Genomic DNA, 24702 nt, shown 5'->3' with positions numbered 1-24702 from the left:
ATTTTTACTGGTAGCTGCACACATGCCAGGTATTTTCTACTAAATAACTTTCAAGAACAGGATGCAATTATTTATCAGCAAATATGACATAAGTCACTCTAGGAAAATGACCGAGTGAAAGGCTTTCCAGGTATTCAGATGCTTTCTTCCTGAAATCTTTCTAAGAACAAGTGTTCAAAAAGTCCAGGCACCATACAAGTTCCTTGGAGTTCAGGTATCAATGTTCTTTCATTGTATTCCATGAAATACAACTTTAAATGTGTAAGGGGAGGTTCTGGCCGCATTGAAATCAATGAGAATTTTACCACTGACTTCATTGGAGGCAGGAGTTCACCCCCCGATAGAAGGAACGTTCACCGCCCTTTTTTGCATGAGGGGTTACATTGTGTTTATAGAGACAGGGACCTTTCTCTGGTTAAAGCAAAGCCAAGCCCCGTACCCCACACAGATCCTACAACTGTGGATGAGTAGAAAGCCGAGGGACCCTTTGAAAGATTCAGGAGTCAGTTCCAATCAGAGACAGTCAGGTAGCAGAAACTGGCCTATCTTTTTAGATCATGGCTACGGAACAAGAATGAATGGTCCATTAATTGGACCAATATGGACCAATACTGGTCCCGTTTCCTCACAGAACCACCACAGATGCTGGGACAAAAACCTGTCCGACTGATGAGGCAGACTAAACATCACAAACGACTTGTCCAGAGTAGTACTTTGCCACGTCTTTAATCTTGCACTTTCTGCTGTCTTACTACCATGCAATAAAGAAGCTGTCACCTTTGTACTGATACATGGCTCAGGTCAGCCAGGTGAGCTCATGGAGACGATGGAAGACAGTTCATCTGTACGGACTTTGCTTAAATAGTGTCAGGTTGTTGGTTCCTTTTTTTGTTTGTTTTCTTTATAGCAAAATTTGATGTGGCAAAACCAGGACAAAAAAATTACATATTTTTCATGTGGAAATGAATGTAATGTAATACCCGTCCCTTCCAGTCAAAGAACAGTATGGTATGATTACAGATCAGCTGCTGATTTTTTAGGTTTGGAATAGTGCAATGAGGATAGCCACACCAGCCTGCCAACTGAATAGTTTAAAACTTACTCTAACTTAAGTGTTTACAACTTGTCTGATGGCAAAAAAAAAAAAGCATCAGCATCAAAATGCTGGATGTTTAAGGAAAGAGGATCACCAAAGCTTTAATGTATCTGTAAGGAAGGAAGGAAGGAAACAAGTAGAGAGTGCTAGTCATAAATCGATGAGAAGAAACTGAGCTGGGAAAAAAAACGAAGACTATTCTAGCCAAAAAAGCAGCCAAGAGAAAATACAGTCAGAAAGTTCAAGATGAACAGTTGCAATGCCAAAGAGTATAAAGTGTCCGTAAAAGAAAAGAACATGGTGAGGACACCGATGCGCCTGTGCATTTTAAAGAAAGTAAAGAAATTGCACACTCTTTGCACATGAAGGCAACGATACATCTGTAGAGTTTTCTGTTACCAGGGATGAGCTTGCTCAACCTATTCTCCAAGCCAAATGGAAGCCATGTAGCTGTGTTCTTCTCAGCAGGGCTTATTAGCTCAGGCTCAGTGCCACACTAACTGCAGTGACATAGCTTCTGGTTCAGAGCTGACTCATGTCCGGCTGACTCAGGCCATGGGCAGAAGGAACCCGTGCCTGCCTGGAAAAGACCCTGGCGATAAAAAAACTGTGCAGAGAAACCAACAATTACACGTGCTTTTGCTTTTATAGATGTGTTTCCATTGTGTTTCCTCATCTTCCCTGTGCCTCTAGCCTCAGCCACTTTGCTGTGTGTGCCCTTCCATCCATTTCAGAGTCTGTCCTTTCTTTGCTTTCCCCCTCTTTCTGTTTTGGTTTTCAGAGGTAGCTGAATCCAGGCCCTACCACACCATTACCCATCTATCGCTTTCTTTGCACACTGTATTTATCTTGAACCTGTTCATGGCTGTGGACTGTAAGCTCCTCAGACCGTGGGTGGTGTCTTCCTGCTCAGTGGTTACACTGCTTTGCAAACCGAAGTATTGGCCCCGTTAGGACGCTTTGGAGCTAACCCAGCCAAAATAAGATAATGAAAGAATCACCAGTGTGATCTCTAGTGACTAACACCGTAAGCCAAAATCCTCCAGTGTATCATTGTCACTTTTTAGACTGTAAGTGAAACAAAGAAACTCTGAGATCTGTGACCTGTGTGGAAGAAGGATTTTACTGTCATTCTTTCCATTGAGTTCAGTGGAGTTAACTCCATGCCCAGAGTGTGTGGGGGTGTGCTGAGGAGGGAGGGGAAAGGAGAAAAGCTTGCAGCTTCGGGAACAGATGGCCAAAGGAGATGTAAGGATGTTTGTTTAAGGTTACAGTATGTACATAAACACATAGGTTCCTCGTGTGATCAGTCTTGAAAGAATAAAACAGTTAGGTTGAGTACAAGAACCTGAGAAGTGGAGGCAACTGCAATTCAGTACTCTTCCCTTACAGAAGTGGTCTGTTCTGTTTTAAAAAGATGATATTGAAAAATGTTAACTACATTCTGCTGGGATGAACACCTATCATCAGGTTTGCTAGTACACAGGACACATATTTGTTCTTAAAATACGTTTCACTATAGGAGTAAGAAATGGTGCCTTGAAATTACAAGAGTGTTGCAATTCAAGTTGACTGGAACTATAAGGTGTATTATTTTTATTGAATGCTCCATTTATCCCACAGATTTAGAAGAAGAGCAGTAATAGCAAATATTTCGGATAGGACATGGGAAGGATCTATTTGGCATAAAGTTAGAGTTGAAGGCAAGAGAAATTGCTACTGTTAATGGTTAATGTTAGTTTCTTCCTGTTCCACTTTCTATAAACAAGGTATTGCCTATACAAGCTCATTACTGTAAACTGAGCACATTTAAATTGGCAGTAAAATCAGAGTATTTACTCTAGTGCACAAATAAAGTACCTAGTCCCATGTTTTGGAACAGTTTCAAGTCTTGAAATGCAGCAGCTGGCGGCTTTACAAGCAAAACCTTACACTTAAATAATTCACTTTTGAAAGTTTTAGGTGTTCTGTGTCAGGTAGTACCATTCAGCAGATATTCCTACCACCAAGACGCAGATTCTTTTGCAATAAATTTGCATTCACAGGGGCTTTTATAACTCTTCCAGCACTACTGACTCCAATGGCTGTTGATTAAACGTATATATCCTGTACATTTAATCTGACTTTCATTATGGCCACTTCGTAAAAATGCCATGAAATGGACAAGCGATGACACATTGCAAGAACAAGGAATCCCTGCAAAGCCTCAAACTGGGTTTTTTTCTGCCTTATTTATAGTGACCATGGTAAAGGCTAACTCTAAATCAGGGAGAATATTTGACAGCAAATGTTCCTATCTATGGATTATATATAACCCATCCTAAATGCCAGATGAAAAAGGGGTAACCCTAGAAAAAAAGAAGGGCTTGCTTCCATGTAAATCATGCTACAAATTGGACAACACCCAGTGAGTTCATTGTTCAACCTCAATTGTGAAGGCTATTCACATTTACTATTCCCCTGGAATCAATGTTAATTAAGGCTGACTGGGGCTATAAATCAGCCTTTGGTTTTTACAACTTAATTCAGCATTAAGCATATATATGTAAATAAAAGGTAACTGATTAACCACTTGAGTTTTCCAGGAGTTACTGAGGTAATTTGTTTTTGTTTGAGTCCTAGTGTTACCTTTTGTGATTTGCAGCAAGGAAAAGAAAAAGTATATAGTATGTCATGTATTTGCTATGTGGTATTGTGAGTAGTTAAATAATCCGGCCTGTTGGGTGCTATCAACAAAACTGTGCCAAAATGGAAAGGGAAGAAGGGAACACTTGAAAAATTTTAGAATACGTGAACATTTAGTTTGCCACCTACTCTCAGCAGAGCCAATAATGGCAGTATTGTCAGAGCAGGAAGAGAAGCGGCAAACCTTCCTGTTTTGCTCAGGTGTCCCTGCCAGTACAGTGATTTGGCCAAGAACAAACCCAACAGGCAAAACAGACAATGCCTCTTATAAGTGAGGAATCTGGCGGTAGTTGGGGTACAGTGGTCTAAGGAGGAAACGAAACATGATTTGGTCACCAGCAATGCTGCCTCAGGCAACACGCAGCAGCTGAGGTAGCGGGGGGGGGGTGGGGGGGTGGGGGGGGATGTGGGATGGGGAAGTTTCGAAGAGGCCTTACAGTGTAATAGGTGCAGTTGGAAGCTCCCGGTTGCCCCTGTGAACGTGCCCTTGGAGTGTCATCATTCTCCTGAGATCTCATTGTAAAGGTCTCTCAATAATTTCTGTTCCTTTCCAAATGAAAGATGGAGAGGGCATGGCATTTTGCTAAAAGAACAGGCACATCCCTCCTGGTACTGACAATAACCTTTTCCTCACACATGCACATGTTCTTATAGACCTTTTGATAGAACTTTGCAAGGTGATGGTCCCACCACATACTTGCTAGGTTCAGATTCTGCCCATGGTTAATTACATACAGCCACCGTTGGCAGAGCTCCATAGGACTAATCAAGGAAGCAATCTGACCCATCCTATAGGGCACATGACTGTTCAGAGCCTTTGAGATACTGCAGCATACAAAAAAGTATACAAAGGAAAAGTAAAATTCAAAGTTATCATGTAAAAATTCAAGTTACTTTGAGACTCTGCTGCCATGTAGTTGGAAAGAAATTATATATTGCATTTTGCGTAAGACCTGCATTTCAAAAGCATTATGCACTGAGTTCAATAGCATTTTTGGATGCTCATCAGTGTTGAAATCAAGCCAAGAGTAAATGTTTTTAGCATAAAGCAAAGCAAATTAAGCTTTGCAAATAAACAACTACAATATCTTGTTTAAGTAGCCATCTGTCCCAGTTGGCTTACTAATAATTAGCAACTTAACTTAATGCTCATTTCAAACCATGCAGGTAATTGGAGTGATAAGTATTGAAAGAGAAAGGGATGTGTACAAAACCAGGCTGAACAATCTAACCTGCAATGCCGTAGCAGCAAAATTCAGCACGGGGAGAAAACGGATAGGGTTTTGTGTTTTTCATCACTAGTTACCACTGAGGAAGTACAAAACAACTATCTTTGGGGGTGGGGTGGGTGTATAAATATAATTATTTAAAATGCAGCACAGAACTAATACCTCCTTTGCAGCACTTAGTTGAATGAGGTTTGGTTTCATGGCACTACAGATTCCCTCTGATGTTCACCCAGGGGCTAACCCTGGATTTGGAAAATGGAACTGATTTTGGAATTCACTGGGGATTCCTGCATGCTCACTGCCTCTCTTTTTTGTATTGTCTTCTCTGAAAACATAGAGGAAAAAAGTAATTTGGGCTCCTTTAATTCGTAAGTGTAATCAACACAGGTGGCAACAATGTAGCTTTTCATTTCCTTTCTTGAAAACCGTCTCAAATGATGTGCAAGTGAAATGATGATCTACATTCTTAATTCGATATTGCTTGGTGATGATGTCATCAGACATTTTCTTCAGGCTCCCCAGCTGTATAAGTAAGAACTTCAGCCAGTGGACAGACAGTGGCCTAGCATTCAGCTCTTTGGAGGTGGAATTATTTTCCCATGGATTTAATAAACAATGTTTTTATGCTGTTGCAGCTCCAGAAATGTTTTTTTGGTACAGGAAGAGGATTTTAACATCCAAATAATAATGGCTTCCCACAGGAGATATGGTTCTGGATGAATGGAGGAAGGAATGGGAATTTCCTAACTCAATTGATTTAGTAGCTGGTTATAGTTTCATTCCATCAAAGATCTTTTTTTCATATGTGACTTTCTCCTTAGAGAGCCTTTGACGTTAAATCTGGAAGGATGGGGGAGGGGGCATCAGATGCCAAAGTACTTTATAAAAGAATCACAGCTGTTCGGCCCTCAGCATCTTCTCATAGCTGGAGGCATTAAGAAATACATAATGGCACTTTTTTTTGGTGGGGGGGGCATACAACAATTTTAGAGGCATGCAAAAAATCCAGCAGCAGCATTTCCCTTGGTAAATACTGCATAACATCACAGATACCGGGCACCTGTGCCTCAGTCCGGTCAGGAAATTTCATATCCTTTCCCATCTCGGCAACTTCATTTCCTCTCCTTTGGAAACATTTCAAGAGCCCTAACGATTAGTACAATTGTAAGGGAATGAAGTCGAAGGGATTGCCAATCAGAGGTACAGCTTGTTTGTTTTCTCAAGCTTTGTTTTCCTTCACTTTTATGGCTGTCTTGATACAACAAATCTCTCACATTCGAGCCAGAGCCACTCCTGGGAGTGACTAGAAACCAACAGCTGGCTACGGAATCAGCGAAAACCTGGTTTATAAGGAGGCACTAGGAAAGCAAAAGCCAACCCTGGCAGACCGACTGCTGACTGGCCAGCGATTGATCACCAGTGCCATTTTATTTTAAGAAGGGGATTGTTCAGGTGAACAGCAAGAGTCACTGCTCCTTGCTGGCAGTTCACAAATCGTCAGTAATGGGCCACAGACGTCGAGGCCAACCTCCCCAAACATTCTCAGTGCAGAATCCCGCTTCTCAAGTCAGTCCGTGAATGAGCCTTCCGTTGGGCAGCGCCAACGACGGCATTGCTTTCAAACGATACACCTGCGTAAATCAAGGCGGGCTGGCTGGCTTGAGTATAAAACCAGAAATGGTTATCATGTTGTTCATGGTAGCTACCACAGAGCAATATTAGTCCCGCCAAAGTTACACAGATTTTGATTCTTGTAATGAGATGCCTTTCAACTGTAGAGGAACTGTAATTGTTTTAAGAAGAGTAACACTGAACTGTACATGAGTCACACTGAACTTTGCCCTAAATTTAATTCTGGCAAGCAAGCGCCTGTGGATATAGCTGGTTTTCAGCCACTAGAGGTCCAATCCCACCCACAGTAAAATAAAAGGAAAAATCCAATTGGTTTCAGTGGGAGCTGAATCAGGCCCCAGGTGATGATAAGGAAGCAATGGCAACAACCTCCAGAGGGATGTTTGTACTGGGAGACAAAGCTGTTTCGCTGGAAACTTGACACCTGCTCTAGAGCCTGTGAGATCTGCGAGGGCCAAACAAAACCAGAACATGTTGATTTTTATTTTTCTTCTTTGGCTGTGGGGTTGTCCTGGCTCCTTCCCTCTCCCTACCTCGCACTGCTCCCCCCCCCACGCCCCCCCCCAAAAAAAAACCCCAACTATTTGAAAAGGAAGAAGAGCTCTTTGCTAAAGCTGTGTGTGTTTTGGGGTGTTCAGGTTTTTTGAAAACTCATTTGGACCTCAGAGCCAGAAGAATAATGATGTCATGGCTTTTAGACACGGTCTACCATAAATGGGGGTTTCCTTCATAAACCCAAGCTTGAAATTCCACTCAAGAAATCTGGAGTCCAAACTGCAGAGTGTACTGAGAGGGTTGGAGAATTTTAAACATTTACAAACATACTACAGCAAGAGGATAAAAAAGTGGAATCGGAAAGAAAATGCACAAGAAGTGAATGAGGCTGCTCTGGCTTTGCTGTCAGCACAGCGCTACGTCAAAATCTAGGAGAATTATGTTTGCACAACCCGTGTCCTGTGCCAAGGGTACATGTCTGGATGAGAAAACTAGAGCGCTCAGCTTCTCTGGATGTAACTCCCAAGTAGCAAAGCCTGAGCCAAGCCTACAGAAATCAAACAGTCCTTGACAACAGTGGACTTTGGACCAGAAACCAAGTATTTAAAATAGGTGAATACATCAACATCTCAGTGACATTTCAGTGTGTGTAAATTAAGTCAGACTTCAGCATGGCAGACATAAGCTGGAGGAGGATTCATATGACCTAGCACCTAATGGTGGCATCCAATGCAGAAGCTCAGTCCCTTTCCAGTCCCGGAGGGGTGGGAGGAGAGGAAGCAGCACTCCCTCGGGGCAGCACCCGCCGCCTCCGGCACGCTCCGTCACCCCCCCGTCCCGTCAGGGCCTGTCTCTCCGGTGGCTGTTGCACTGGCCCGCTCACCTAGACACCTTGTTGAGGTGCTTAGAGGTAGATACGGCGAGTCCCCGCTGAGCCAGCTCACAGCCAGTATAGGTTTGGGAGTGGTACGCTAGGAAACAGGCGTGACTCGGCGGAGAAACTGGGGGAATCCAGGGTCTCTGAGCAGCAAATGGAATCGGAGAAAGGGCTTGAAGCCTCCTGTCAGTCTGCTGTGAAAGTGGAATGTAACATGATTTTTTTCTCCCCTATGTCCCAAATCCCTCACACCAAATGTTTGACCTGCCTGTCTTCCTGTCTTAATTAGTCTTCTGTCCTTCTGGGAGCTGGGTCTGTTCTTTTGCAAATGGCAGCACATCAGACAGGGGAAACCTGTCATGTTTATTTTCTAAGCTGTAGGGGGCACCCATTTGAAAAAACTCCCAGCTTATCTAAACGTTTTTGTTTGTATGATTTTGAATTAGGAAGTGTGAGTAATTAGTTAAGAAGATTAAATAAGTCTTAACAACATGCAGTAGCATGCTTACTTTCCTCCTCCCCCCCAAGTATTTCCTGCACAAAACCCAGGCCGCCAAACTGTGATGATACCCTTTTCTATTTTAGTTTCTCACTGTGCCACATGCTGATATAGCATCCGTTATTTCAATTCAGTCTCATTAAAGGGATTATTTTGCGCCTGGTTGTTCAAGAAAATTAATCTAAAGAGAAGACACTTCAGATTGTATTGTCTGTTGAACTATACCCACCACAAACATTTTACTCTTTTTGGCTGCCTTATTAAACCTGTGGGAAGAAACTTTCTTTCCAGCACATAAAGGCTTCCCCAAAGTAATTTCTACTTTTTTTTCAGTTAATGAAGAATTTATCTGCTGTTAATAGCACAATACAGGAGCAATAACACTTTCCCATAGCTCAGGTAATATTTCATGTATTCCTAAGAAACTGAGCTCGAAATTTACTTATCCTTTCACTTGTGGAGCTCTCTTTAATTGCTGGAGAAGAACATTTACTGTCTTGCTTAGCGCTGCATCAGAAAACATTGTTTCTGAAGCCAGGATGACTAAAAAATGAAGTATGCTCTACATTTCCACTAATAACAAAGAAAAGCCATCACTGAATGCTTTGGGTAAGGACGGCAGTGTTTTCTATGGAGTACGATCACTGATGCCACTTACTGCAACTTAAAAATGAAATAATGAAAGATTTCTAAAAATCCATTAAATCAGGAGTGGAGAGGAGGGAGTATTTGTTCACAGGATCAATTATTGGGCTGTCACTGGGCATTAATGAAGTTGTAGCTATTAAGAACTTGCTCCTGGAAACCCTTCCACAAGCACTCATTTGAAACGGTGGGAACGAGGAGGGGTTTGTACAAACAAGACTAATATTAGTCTGTACAGTTTCCCTGTGTTTTGCGTCATTTGTGCATTGCAAGTCTTGTGTGCTTATTATGTGTGACATAAAACAGTGTGGTCTATTTATTTATACATGGGAAACATGTCCTGCCATTCAAAAGAATCTAGCAGATCATCACTTGTAGGTAACTGCCATTTTAAATGTTCATCACCAAAGAACAAGTTCTTACTTAGAAATTAGCTATGCTGCATAAATAAATACTCCTACTAGGATTTCAGACACTGTAGGGAACGCAGAAAAATACAATGGACAAATTTATTTTGACTTAAAAGCTCCGTCTGAGAAAATTACCTTATAACTACACATGAGAAATTGCTGGAATGTCAACTTCATTTGCAGTGGCCCCTTATGGCCTGATCACCCCTCCCTGGCACGATAAATCACTGGCAAGATCCTTACCTTAACACGTTTGATCTGAGCTCAGCAAGACTTGGTTTTGATGTGAAGAACTCCAGATCTGTTAGGTCAGAGACAAATAGCAGAGCCACTGACCTGCAAAGTGCTAACTCTATATTAGACCCAAGTGAGCAGCCATAAGCTCCTGGAAAGTTTGCCTTCACTTCTACCTTGCATCCTGAGTATTTTCAAATATTACTGCTAGCATGTTTTGCTGAATGGTGCCAGTGACATTTCCTTTCATGTCATGCTGCACGTACAGAATCCACAAAAAGTCAAACCAACAAATAAGCATGCAGTATGAGAAGCATTATCTTGGATAAACTGTTAGAATTATCTGCACTTTAGGGCGACATGAAATAAAATTCAGTATTTATCAGTTTCTTTATTTCATTTACATAAATGGCTTGCACTGGCCCTTTTCTACCTGGACCATGCTTACTAATATCATAATGATATTCACCAGTACGCTCATTAGGGTGATTGAAAGTGCCTGTATGTACATGTCTGTACATACAGAAATTCAAACTACTCAAAAAAAAAAAAAACAAACCCCAACCCAACCAAAACACCAAAAACTGAAACCCCCAGCTTATGACATTGCATTCAAAGTCTGAACTTTCACAAAGACAAGTTTTGTGGCCACTCAGTTTTGTGCCTGGGTTTGAAACTCTTCCTTATTGTCCTGGTTAAACAGTCACTTATCTGTACAATAGTAAGCAGGAGTGTTAGTCTACCAGAAAATTGGATGTTCTTAACGGGCTTTGGGGGAGAATAGCTTTGCATCATCCACATTAAGTTAAATCACATTAAGTACCCACTTACAACATAGGGATTACCACTTATGACATCTTTGGTGAAAGCCTTTAAAACAAATTGTTGTGTTTGTTAGAAGAAGCTGTGAGATAACAATCCCCAGAAGTCTGATTTATAAACCCTTTTTGCTCTTCAAGAAGATGCAAAGGAACCCAACACCTCTCGTTCCATGCTGCAATGAAATCGCTCAGGCTGGAAATTCTTTTCAGTAAGAAGTCTTGGGAAATAATGATTTATTTACTTCAGAATATTCTTCTGGAGAGAAGAAACCTTTAGCTAGATTCCCTTTCCTCAGAGTTCAGTTCTGATTTCTCCTCCAGTTCTTTCTGCCGATAAGCCATTGACTTTACATACACAAAACTGGAACAGGTCATTCTACTTTTTATTATTCATAAGGCTGATTGGGGAGAACTGGGCTTAAGCTGTCAAAGTATCCTGCTGTGCTTGGATACCTGACAAATTTACACCCCAAAGTACACTGTGGTGCTAAGACTAAAACTGGATATGAAGCATTCTTGCAAGAGCTGATTACAGTCCCAAGCAAATAAAACACTTCAGGGTATAGCAAAATAATGCCAATATTTAATAGAGTTTAACATTTTTATAGGTGACTGGCAAGCTATTCTGTATAGAGATGTAGGCCTGCATGAAAAATGAGCTCTTCTATTTACCTTTAAATGGAAGCAGACTAATAACTTTGAGTGTGTAAATTAAAAACATGACCCTCACCTTTTGCCAAACATGCAGCATTAAAAAAATGGACTAAGGCAAAACCAAAACGTAACTATACTGAGATTTCTCTAAATGAGCAAAGTAGGTTATAAGTCTTGTCAATAAAAAGCCTTCCCTAAAAACAAATGTTCATAGATGCAGTCCTGAGAATTTTTTTTTTCCCCGTTTCCTTTAAAATTCATGTTTCTCTTCCCCTTTCTAACCAAATTCCCTTTTTCTCTGCTGGAGCCCCTTGTAATGATACCAGAATGTGGGCAAACCTCATTAGTCTCCCTGCTGTTTACAAGACAGGATTTATGCTCAGTGTAGTGAACACAATGACACATGATCACTAAATGGCTAAAACCACCATCAAGACTTTAATCTGAGAAATTTTTCACCCAGACATTGCAAATACTATTGGCATGTAAAAGTATGAAAACCAGTATTAATTACAGCGAGCATATGTCACCCAATGCCCGGCTTTCTGCAAGGAGTACACCAATACTAGCCGTTTGTGAAGGTTAATTTCATGCAACCTTTGGCAGTTATCTGGTATAAGGTATGTCGCCAATTCAATCCATTAAGTAATAACTAAATCCTCATGGGACCTAGCTGAAGTCAAATGTTGTTATTCCAGGTTCACTGCTTTCAGTCTCCCTGAAGACCATTTAGGCAAACAGCTGGAAGAGCTGACTACAAAGGCTCCCAGTCACAGGGAACCACTCTAGGAAAGCAGGTAAAGGCTTCTAACCAGGAAATAAGTTATCAAGGATTTGTCCTGTTGCTCCCTCAAGGAGTGAAAAGAACTGAGACAGAGAGCAAGAGCATGAACACATTTGTGTTTCAGCTAGAGTCCAAACATTAAAAGCAATTGTCTTGGCTGATGGGAGTAAGAGCTCTGCTGCACCCAGTCGCTGGGCACGTTCTGCTCTGGGCTCCTGGCTGTCATCTAAATAGCAGGGCCTGCCTTCTCTCTCCACGTTAGAGCACTTTACTAAAACAAAACCTTTGAAAAGGGAATAGAAACAATACCGGAGGCAATAACCTGGGCTTCCAGTACTGTCACTGCATTGCACCAATGGAAATACTCCTCCTCCTAGCAGAAAAGTACAGAGGGGAGCAACACCGCAAGCTCCAGCTTCATTTGAACTCATTATGCAGCTCTTCCAGCAAGGAGGGCACTGCCTCCCAGGCAACGCTCAAGGGAATAACAACAGAGATGACAACTGATAAAGTGACACAGAAAGAGAGCAAAGAGCACAAAGAAAGGGGTCTTTTAATCTATACTGTGTACGCATGTACAGGTGAGTGCACAGAAAAGTGTGCAATTAATACCATATAGAATTGTAGACATGCATCCACATGTAAACACTGGCTCTGAAATTCATCTGCATTTCCATTTCCCAGAATAGTATGTACAGAAAAAGAGTTTTTATCTTCTAGTAGTCTGGCTGGTTTAGCAAGAGATCCTGCCTCTGACACTGACCTACTGTCTGAGTTAGTCATGGTTACACTCCCACAAATTTAAACTCCCCCATCTGTGAAGGAGCCTTGTCACCAGTTTGACAGTGAGACTGAATCAATTAATGCTTTCTAAAAGCTTTGATGGAAGGAGCAGAATATTAACACTTGCAGGGGAGTGATGCTAGCTAAAAATGTCTTTAGTAATGTAACAAATGCATTTTAAAATCACTATCAAAGGGCTGGACCACCAAGACTAGGTCGGTCCTCATCAGCACAGCTAACCCATTTAGTGTTAGTCTCATAGCACAATTTCAGATGGACAAGTGAAAAAGCAGAGCTTGATTCTCATCTCTCGGGAAAACAGCATCCCATAGACATCACAAAAGAATGAAGAGGCCGTTAAGTAGCTGTGGTAAAGAAAGTGTGATAAGGACAAAAAGAGGAAGACCAACAAAAAAACATCAAGCACTGATGGAAAAGGGGATGAAGGCTTAGCCAGATGTCCTGAAAAACATGAGTGCACGTTTCTCAACGTCCATGCAGGCCATTCCAGTACAGGACTGCTGCAACCATACATCACAACTGAAGAAATTGGAGAGAATAAAATAAACCCCTTGATTTGAAAAGGCAGGTAGTAATTTCCTGGTAGTTTCTAACTACTCAAGAATAAACTCAAACTATTTCTGTTACTGCCGAAAAAAACCACATAAGCAAATGTAAAATGTGTATGTTATGGTATACTGGTAAGTTTTGAAAATACCCAGTGGAATCAGGACAGTGCTTTTATGCCTGGATGCAAAAGAACATTTAAAATAAACTCCAACTGTTTCAAACAACAAAATGAAGTGGTTCCTTAAAAAAACAAATCTATGTATCCAACTAGCAGTTACATAAATGTCTTTTCAAATCAATTTGACAGTGCAAAGAAGTATTAAAGCCAGTTTAGATCTAATTTCTATTTTAAGGACTTTTTACACTATCGGAGTGGTAAATCAGAGTGAGGTGCAATGTCACGGGAAGTGCTTTAGTTGTTGAGCTGAAAAGACTTCACAGGGTTTTTCAACTGACTACACATCACAATTTTCATCTAGGCCATCTTATAGTTAGGAAATAAAAGCACAAGTGCCTATAAACCAGCATAAGAAATCTAAGCGTGAAAATGGGTGATCTGGACTGTATCACGGAGAAGAAAAAGACTAGCATTTTTTGAGCGTAAGGGGATGAGAATTATCAGAGGCATACCACAATTTCTAGGTATAAGCTACGTAGGGAGGGCAAGTCAGGCGGCAGAGAGGGGGGAGTAGCTCTGTGTGCAAGAAATTGCGTGGCTATTTCTTGGAAGAGAAACATAACACAGAACATAGACCCACAGATACAGAGGCAGTGTAGATCATGAAGGATAATAGCAGTAGTGAAGTACTGACTTCTGAATAAGAGCAACTGAAGTGCCATTGAAGTGGCACTGAAGTGGAAAAAGAATATGAAGGCAATAAGACTGGCGCAAAAGCAACTGCGTATTAGTTCAGTGAGAGCTGCATCGAGATAGTGTCTAGAGAACATACAGTGTTCTGTATCCTAATCTAAACAACATTTGACATAGTCCTGTCAAGGACTAAAAATTGTGTCTGAACCCCTGAGAAACGGTTACCCACATAAATAATTTCAGCTTCATTGCAGGAGAGAAACACATGAAGAAGCCCTACTCTCTGGGATACTAAACTTCAAGAAGCAATTTTTTTTAAAAGAGGAAGTAACTTAGAAACTCCCTGCTTGAAGCTAGGAAATTAAAATCCATAGAATCAGCATGGAGGCTTAAGAATGTGAAAAAGTCAAAGAAGATTTGCATTCCCAAGGCTAAAAACGGGAAGCACAAGCAAGAAAATAAATGGGGTGACTAAGCAGGATGATACAAGAGGAGATGTAGGCCAAAAAAAAGAAACAAAGTGCTAACTTTAAAAGGCTGCAAAACACAAAATGAAAATTAAAAATTGCTACTAAATATTCTGAAGACAGATACTAAAAAGGTAACATAAATAACACAGCCAAGAGCAGCCTAAGTTTAATAAATAAGCAAATATAGGCTGTGGGAGAGTCAGTGGATCCCGACAACAACCTGGCTATGAAAAGTGTAAAAGGGAGACTGAAAGTATTTCCAGAAGTGGCTGCTCATTTGGGGGGATCTCAATTTAGCTCTACCAAAGTAGATGATATTTTTGGCCAAAATTTAATATGTGTTATAGGGTCAGGGGAAGAAAAGCAGAGCCGCTAGTTTGAACACTAGAAGATGACAGGTAAAACATTTGTTCTGGGGACTCATCTTTACTAAAACTCTAACACCAGCAAATACACCGAAGTTCATTTAGAGGCTATGTCCAAGACAAGGGTGCTTCAGTCCCAATTGTGCTGCAAAGAGTTGAAATAAAGCTCCTGAAAGAAATCCCAAATGCTAATGCATCTCAATTCTTCCAGTTTTCAAAAGCTGAGGCATCAGGAATTGTACAAAAGCCACTAAGGATATACCAGGGTGGTGGCGGGGCGATGATGTATTAAGTGGTGTTTTTCCCACTGAAGCATGAGAACGCAATGCCACAGCACAGACCTGGAAGGACCTTCCACTTGGAGAGATCGTATGTCAGGTGAAACGTAGACCTGAGGTTCTGACCAGCTCTAGTCACGTGAGGCCAAATTTAAGGCACGCTGGCCTATTCACAAGAGAATGTCAGCTTTTATTTACCTGTATTTACCTGAAATAGTAAATAGCTCTGCTCTAGAAATAAACCAGTTTCACTTTAGAGTGAAGCCTTTACCTGTGTAAATATGTGTGTTTGGAACTTCTGTAGGGAAAGGCACTTTCTGATAGTTTCTGAGTCAAAACTGAGGGATTTTGTGTAACCATTACAAGATGAGCAGAGCGTGGTAAGAGGACAGTGTCTCCCTGGTGTGCTCTTCCCATCCCAGTTCAGCAAAGAGGCTGCAGCCTGTTCTTCTGTGCAACACTTCCTACGTCTCTGTGACTTTCCAAACGGATTTTTGTAACTCGCTTGTTTTAAATTGGGGCATACTGGAAATCCACATGGAAATGAGCAAAGTATATGCTTTCTGTAACCACACCACCTGCTGTAGGCCTCTCCACAGCTGTCCCACCAGCATCCCTTTAGATTCTGAGTTCAATTCAAAGTCTTCATTACTTATGAATCCCTCACAGATTAAGGTCTATATACTCCAGTGGTCAGTGCAGTCCCTGTGTTTTAACCTCCAGCTGAGGTCAACTGAGATTGAGTTGACCTTAAACGTTTTCATTTGGGTCACAGAATTTGATGTGGATGCTTCTCTGCTCTGAAGTGTTTTCCCACTTCAGTCCAACAAAGCTGGAATGTATTATGTTTCAAGTCATAAGGTAAAAATCTAGTTCACTAGGCTCTCTGGGAAAGGAACTGACTTCAAGTGAACAAGAATGAAGTCCTTTTCTTCTTTTGTCAGTTGGAGACTATTTCAGCAATGCTATTGCAGCAACACTTTGATGTGGCTTCACATATCATACTTTTAGTAATGAAGTGCTCCTATATTTAAAGCTTAGTTACACTGCGTAACTTAAAATTGATGTGTTGCATTCATGTCACAAAGGTAGATTGCTTTTAAAAGTAACAGAAAATGCTGGTCAGTAGAAATACATTTTTAGACAAATTCTGAAATATGGAACTTGTGTTTTGGATAACAACCAATTGGGTATATGCAGTCTGAACAGGAATTCCTCTATTCGTTTGAGTACGCACAAAAGTAATGAATGATTGGGCCCTTAGATGTCAATCACTTTTTAGACTTCATCTTTCTCTGCATAGTACTTAGTAGTAAGTCTTCACATAGCCATTTACGCACTTATTTGTGCTTGAGCAGGGATAGCAGCCCTTGTTTGAGGATTCCTCACTAGAGGACTGCACAGAACTGCAACTTTCTGAAGATTTTTTTAAACATTTACACATCTGTGCTTATATTATATTTACATAGCTTCATTGTTGTCTCTGTATAAACGTATAATGTTGTCTCCGTATAAATGTGTTTTTTGTCTCTCATTTCTTTAAGCTGAACTAAAGTTGATGTTTTGGTTACTTGTTTCAGAGCATGAGTTCTTCTCTTTAAAAAACCAAACAGATAAAAAGTTGTGTTTTTCATAAGTGGAGAGAATTAAAAAATTTGCAAAAAATAAATTGTGAAATGTTACAGTTCAGTCTTAGGAAAGATAGCTGCAAAACTATAAAAGAAGAAATGTGACTTTACACAGGATCTGACTAAGAATTTATGATATGGACCACTGAACTCATCTTTTGTCATTTATCTCTGTAACCCTGCGAGATTTCTTGGAAGATAGGTAGTCAAATGAGGAGCCGAGATGAATCAGTGGATATAATTTATTTAGACTTTAAAAAGGCTTTTGATGATAAAGTCCTTAGCAAGAGGCTATTAAGGAAAGTTAGTAACCATATGGTGAAAGATAAAGTCCTGCTATGGATTAAAAAGTGGTTGAGATAAGATAAAAAGACTGGAAATAAATGGGTAATTCTCCCTGGAAAGAGGTTAATAGCAAGGTGCCCCTTCATTACTGTGACTAGCAATCGATATCTTGGTTCACCTGCTTTTGCAGATCATTAATAGTAAGGTACATAGTTTGCAGATAAAAATATTCAGACTACTCAGAGTACTGAAGAAAGTATCACTAGGGCTGAAGTTAAAAGGCATTTGGGCAACTCAAGGGTAGCTGAAATTTGCCAAACGCAGTAAATGCAAAGCAAAGCCTGTTGGAAGGAAGGGTTCAAATTACTTTTAGATGCCGATATGTTCCCAATGACTTGCAATGGCCATGGACAGCGTATTGAAGGCAACCGTTAACGTGCACTGTAAAGAAGGGAAGACAAGCGGATACAGTGGTTCCATTGTGTGGTGCTCCCAGGAACAAAGCAGTTTATGGCAGCGAATACCTTCAAACTGACAGAGCCCATTGAAGTCTGTGGGGAACAATTCTGTATGGACAAGCTGAGCAGAGATCATCAAGAATTGTTGGACTGTTGGGACTTTTTTTATCAGAAAATGCAGATACATCAAGACAGAAATTTAATATGGAAATGTACCAGGATTGGTGAACTTCTGTGGGAAATGTTTCTGAAGGACAGAATGGAATGGAAAATTATGGAGGGACTTTTTTTGTCAGAATGAACGTGTGTGTTCAAGACACATTATCCCAACTCAATACTCCAATAGTTAGGGTCAATGCCTAGACACCCATAGATCTTGGATCAAATCCTTGCTCTGTCCGACATCATGAGTATTCTTGGAGCAAAGACCTGAATCCTGCTTTTCCTCCATGAGTGTCCTGCCCACTGAGCTATTAAGTTGGTATCTCTCAGGCCTCATAAATACTTACAAGTGAATTATCCAACAGGCAAGAATGTGACTCTTTCCAAGGATAGCCAAAGGTAGACAGCATCCAAAACTGAGACCTATCCACCATGAGAAAGTAGGGATCCATATTCAGGTTTCTGCTCTGTTTGCTTCAGAGCAGGGGTATGAATTTTGCTGCTCTTCAGCTCGGGCAAGTGCTCTGATTATTACTGACCTTCTGGTTTTGGTGTGCAAATAAATATATGCATCTTTTGTACTGGAACACTTGAAATCATAAACATTTTTGCAAAGATGAGAAAAGCACTAATTGCGTAGCTCTTGTCTTTCAGTGTATCATCTGACTTTATAGACTGGACAAAGAGAAGAAAATTTCCCTCTAGCCAGCAATATAGCATTGTACAGCTTGATGCATTAAACCAGTTTGCATTTTCCCTAAAGATTCAGTCTTTCCTGAAAAATTCAGCACAGTAAGAGATCCCCACTACAATAGTTACCTACTCAGTAATGTAGTGGTTATCTGCAGTAGTTATCTAGTTGTTGCCAGTGTCAGCCTGGCAGTTTCTGTATTTTTAATGCTCTTGAATTAACATGGTTATAGCAGCTGTATTGGAGCAAGCAAAGGCAGGGGACTGGATATGCATAAGACTGCAATTGTTTCTTGATCCCTCATGCAAAACCTGGGTAAATTGGGTTTGTGCAGAAGACCTTAAAGGTTTGGGAGGAAAGAAAGAATCCTATATTCAGGCTGTTAATTGGAAAGAAGTGCATAAATAGTTTGCAATTACTGTATGGGTTGATGGATTGTAATACTAACCACCAAGTATGAACACACTAGAAGAGAATTCAAAAGGTAGATTTAAAGAACAGTAAATCTAAATACAGTATATACCCTAAAACTTCATATATGATGATACAGAGGGACATATCTAGTGACAGCATCAGATGCTGAAGTATTCCACAAAGGGGAAAAGTAGCTGTTTTATTTGTCTGCTCTTCATGCAAACATCTCTGATTTTCTGTGCCCATCTTTTGTAACTGGACAGCGCTCACTGAGCTGACCCAAAAGGCTAGCTGATTTCTTCAAGAATCAGTCACTGAATCTGACTTCAAAAGGCATTAAAGTAGTGAGCTCATTCAGGGAAAGACAGGTGGGAAATAGCATGTATTCATCACTTTTACCCAAGTTTTGCCAAAGCTCGTCTTCAGTTCAAAAAATGACAAAGATTCTGCATGTTATTGTAAATAAAATAGATTTCCTGCCTCCTATCTTAATGTCAGTCTAGAATTTTATCTGGAAAACACATACTGGAAATTTTGGTGAAAAGAATTTATAATAGTGTTCTGCAGCATTCATTTTTGGGCAATGCCAAGAAAGCACAATGGGAATGAGAATACAGAAACTTAGTAACAAAACACTTACTTAAAACCCAAATGCTTATCATATGAGAATTTGAAATGTATTTGTTAGTTCTTGTCTACCCTGAAGCAGTTTGCCTACACTTAATACAAACTGCTGTGCACAGATTTCTGTTGCAATCCTGGGTAGTTTACCTGGTCCATGTTTAGAAACGGACCTGATTTTAGCCTATGGTGTAAGAGTAGAGGCAAACCCTTTTACACAGGACAAAAAAATACAGTTGTCAGCCAATTCAGGGACTATTACTACAGAAACATTTCTGTACCTCTTCACTGCCACAGCGCTGTAACTTCTCCACTTTAGAGCACCTCTTTATAAAACGCTCTCAAAACCACAATTCTTCAACTTTTCCTTACGCTGAAGTTCTTCAACTCTTTCCCAGACTTAGATCAGTTGGTAAGCAAGAAACAAAACTTAAAACATCCAGCTGGATTGGTGTCCCCGACATGATGCAAACTGAGAATGTTTGTTCAGTCAGTTACATGATGTAGTGACAGAGCTAAGAGAGGACAGAAGCCTAGGGTCCTCATTTTATACCAAACCATCTTTTAAAGTCAGCGTGACTTACTAAAACCACTATCAAAATACTTTGTAAAGCAGATTTGATTATACCATAAGAAAGGAAGGATAGCCCCATCCTGCAGAAACACCTTTAGCCCCTCAAACGGAGATAGCAGGAGGAATCCATTGGGCTGATTCTATGCCTACGGTCAGATACTTGGGAGACGCTCAAGTCTCAGGAGGGAGAATGGAGTTTCATAAGAGCATGGAAGAGGAAGGCATCAATATAATACTAAGCTGAGAACCCTCTGATCACCCTCAGAAGCTATCAGGTTCTCAGAGCCATCAACTCAGGGGTGTGCTTCCTGTACAAAACATGCTAATAACATGTCCTTACTGGTCACCACGCTACGGCTTGTCTCACACATCTGATATTTCTGGAGCAGCCCATTCTGGGAGAGTTTCTGGCATAAAGCTGACATTTGTAGAAGTATGACTTGTTGCCAGGGAGAGGGCTGGATCCCCTTCCTACCTACATGCTCCCTTACGTATGGAGCATAGCACTGCTAACATGCTCCTGACAAGTCTGCGGAGGGCTTGCTGTGCCACAGGGCTGTAGAATAACTTAATTCCACCCAATACTGGAAGATCCCCTGTTCTGCAGATGCAATCCCTTCCCAAATGTTGATGTTAAGAAGCAGAGAATTAAAGAGTCATTACAATGAAAAGAGAGAGAATCTCGCATGTAGCAGTTTTAGTACTTGCCAGCCACACAGAAAAACTTAACCCTGTGTGCTTGAAGACGCATCTTCGTGTCTGGTTCACCAATTCTTATTACGCACATCTAAAACACTTTTCACAGAGACCATGACATGGTATTTAAAAGCTGGGAAAAATACTTCTAATGGCTGTTTTTTTAAGGAAGCGTAGGCTGACTCCCAATATTTAAGTCACAATAGATACTACTGCACATCGTACATAAAAACATAGTATCATATAATTTTCATCACTAAATATATTTTTTCTGACCAATGAAAAACTACATTGCCTCTGTGTGCTACATCAGGTGTACAGATCGGCAGGACTTAACACACAGTTTTATGCTCACTTCAGTAAAGCTACCAGAGGAATATTTCACAAGTTTCAATAATTCTGCTAAATAATCCAATACATGAAAATTACATGGGTAGTATTTCTTTTATCTATGTTCTTGGAAGGAGCTTTCATAGTAATTCCAAGGATAATGTAGTGTTTTAAAGAATAATGAAAAATTTTTTTTTTTTCTGGTACATATTGCAAATCTTTAACTCATTTACGGATTCCTGGAATTTTAACATGTTCTATCCTAACAAAACTGTCTATTTCCCAATTTTAGAATTCCAGAAATGGAATTTAATTGGCAAAACATATTTTAAAATTACTTCGCTTAGTTTAAATGCTCACAGGTACCTCTATTTTTCATAAAGAATTAACTCCTAAATGGTTAAGATTTTACATTCAGAGACAGCTGTAATAAAGAGTTCAAGAATTCCGTGTCCTGGTTGTGTATTTAAAATTCTCAGCTAACAAGCAGGAGAGAGGCTGCTAGGAATGCTTACAGATGTCTGATTTTACAAGGTTTGGGGCTGTTGGTTTTTTTTTTTTTTTTGCTGAAGTGCTTTAGTCTAATGTTATTTATTGTTTATGGAAGTTGTTTGTCATTTAAGACATGAAGTGACCACTCCCCCAAAAGAAAGAATCAAGTTACAATCCATTATTTCATTTTTGATTGTTTTTCTTTGTAATAGGTGGGAAAGTGGATCCTGGATAAAAGTCCTGCCCAAGACAAGACTCCGAGCTGAAGACTCCAATTATCTATAAATCACTTGTATTTCCTGCAGAGAAAGAGAAAAAGGAGGGAAGAGCGAGACAGACAGAAAAACAGAGACAGAGGATATGCCAAGTGAAATATTCGATACCTGTCCTAAACCAAATTTCTCTCAAAAGCAACCAGGAGTTACCTGATATCTCAAAACCAAGTTCAGAAGAAACATCTTGCTGTTGTTTTTGGCTTAATATTGAAATAAAATAACTTTCTTCTACTTGTTCCATTAGTATAAAATGTATAACATCTTACATATTTCTGAGATGATAGCACTATATATCCTGAATTATTAAAGGTTACTATGCAGTTTATGTTCTCACAGATAGGAAGATATGATTGCTGACAACTGTTACCTTTTTCAAAGATTTTTAGAACCTGTTCTCTAGTTTTAGAGCAGAGATACACAAGTACACTTATTATGCAAACTGACTGTGATACTACTCTCGTGTATTACCCACCGAACACTCCGGAAGCATATTTTACACTGAAACCAGCAATAATAAAATCCATGCCAAATACTATTTGTACAGTATGATTGCTCCCAAAGTGTAACACCACACAACATCAAATAACTACATTCCTTATTTATTTAAACTATTTTCGGAGAAATTCTATGCAAGAAACCATATGCATCTTTTAATTTGCATATTACAGTTTGCATTAAAATGTAATGAAATCTACAATAGTTGACTTTCCTCTGAAACATTTTTCTAGAATATGGAATTGCTATAATGACTTAGAGGACAAATTAGTTTTGGCACCCGCTTAAAAAAGAGAGAAGATGAAAAGCTTTTAAAGTGATGATATGGAGGAAAAAATTACACAACATCGGCCAAAATGAGTTTCCTATCAGCTTTAAAGCTCCTGAAGTTGTATTTCCAGTAGATAAAAATGTTATCACCTTTTTCCAGTGCTGATGTGCTTATTTTCCCATTAAGTTACTCGGTAATTAGAAACAAAGTCTGACACATTGTAATCTGTTTATACAATACATTTGAAACTTCCCCAACAGAAATGAAAACATTCTTTAAGTAAGATACTAAAGATGCAAAGATTCAAAATATATAAACGAATTTAAAAATTCAAATTGCATTTACAAACAAATGACTGTTCTTAAAGCCCATTTTAATCGACAAAAACAATTTAGTCCCATAACACACCATAGAAGAACAGCAGATTTTTCTACATTGACCCAATGGGTTTGTTCTTAACCCTCTCTTTATGAAAATTAGTCTTAAAGGTTAGTAGGAAAAAATATGCCCTCTTGCAATATTGTTCAAAAGTGTATTCAAGTATCACGGAAGTTAGTAGAGAGACCTGTTCCAGTGCTGTAACAACCTGGTAGTATTAAAGAGTCCTCCAGGAATTGTGAAAGACTCCCTTGGGCACAGAGGGTAATTCAAGAAAGAAAACATTTTTACTTTCTGATTGAGATATGCAGGTACGTATAGTAACTTCCTCTGAAGTACATCAAAAGCAACTGAAACATTTGAGAACTACTGATTTTGCACTGAAAATAAACCCCAAGAGCTCTGTAGAAAATACTACATTTAAAGAGAAGTGGCAAAGCCAGTCCCAACAGATCTAATTTGCTTTTCTAGTATCTTGTGTTTTTCAGATGATTACAGGGTAAAAATCTGTTTCCTTTATTACAGATTCAAGGCAGTCTTTTAGTAGTTTTTTTTAATCTCTACACTCAAGCTGGTTAGGGCAGAATGAAACTGATTTTAAATAAAATCCCTCCTTTGGAGGGAAAGCCATGAATTTCCCTGCCAGAACAAATGAACACAACTTACCTTGGTGTATTTGATTTCAAGGTTGAGAGTGGGAGAAGGCAGCAGATGCAGAGATGCCATCAGAGCTGCAGGATCTGCCTTCACCTCCCCTGGCATCTCAATTTTACTGGAAGTCATAGTCTTGGGGGGGTTTTATAGTACCACCGAGCCCCCCGCTCTGACCTGATGTTGTGTTGTGTTTTGGGCTGGTCCCCCCCCCCTCCAAAGCCCAGCGCTGAAGATGTTGCTCCCGTCCTCTGTATATAGGCAGGTGTCAAGCCGGGTCTCTTCTTATTGGACATGGGGGCAGAGGCAGGGGGGCAGGTCCGTCCTACCTAGGGCGAGAGCGGCGCAGCCCCGCTCACTCGCGCGGCGCAGCCGCCCCGCCGCGCCGCGCCCCGCAGGCCGCCGCCGGCCCCCCCGGCCCCCGCGTCCCGTCCCGGGCGCCGGGGATCCCCCTGCCGCCCCGCGGAGGACGGAGCGCCCGGGCGCGGGTCGCTGCCTCCCGCCCCAGCAGCGGGACTGGGGAACCCGGTCAGCGCCGGCGGCGGAGCGGGGGTCACCGCAGCCGCCGTGTTCCCCCTCGTATCCCCCGCGGCGGGCGGGGGCCGGCGGGGAAGCGCCGCGCCCGGGAGAGGCCAGCCCCGGCCCCGCGCCGCCTGGGGAACCCCGGCCGCGGCGGGCGGGGGGGGCAGCGCCGGGGGCAGGCATCCCGTGGGGAGCCCTGGCAGCCCCGGCCGCGGCGGGGGGAGGCCGGGCCGCACTCGGGAAGCCCTGGCGGGGCGGGGGGGGGGGGGGGGGGGGGGGGGGGGCCGGCGGCCCGCCAGCAGCGTTGCCTCACCGCGCGGCCCCGGGCGGCCGGCTCTCCCTCGGGCGCGGAGCCGCCGCGCAGCCGGCGGGGCGGGGGCGGCCGAGCACAGCCAGGCACAGCAGGGCAGGCGGCCCCTCA

The 24702-nt window shown here is 41.2% G+C and overlaps 1 protein-coding gene across 2 annotated transcripts in view; it reads right to left on the bottom strand.

Annotated features, from left to right (window-relative positions):
* The window catches only part of ALDH1A2 (aldehyde dehydrogenase 1 family member A2), a gene marked incomplete at its 5' end in the record, with an annotated part of 55164 nt that extends 31258 nt beyond the window's left edge, over positions 1 to 23906 (bottom strand). The window contains one exon of one of the 2 annotated variants that reach the window (XM_082322781.1): positions 23775 to 23906. In XM_082322781.1, coding sequence (XP_082178907.1) covers positions 23775 to 23891 — 117 coding nt within the window. The remainder of the gene's footprint in view (positions 1 to 23774) is intronic. The other variant, XM_082322782.1, reaches the window with a different exon arrangement.
* Positions 23907 to 24702: the final 796 nt, after the last annotated feature.

Source organism: Platalea leucorodia, assembly GCF_965183815.1.
Source record: "Platalea leucorodia genome assembly, chromosome: 9".
Taxonomy (NCBI): Eukaryota; Metazoa; Chordata; class Aves; order Pelecaniformes; family Threskiornithidae; genus Platalea; species Platalea leucorodia.
This window is presented reverse-complemented; position numbering and strand designations above follow the sequence as displayed.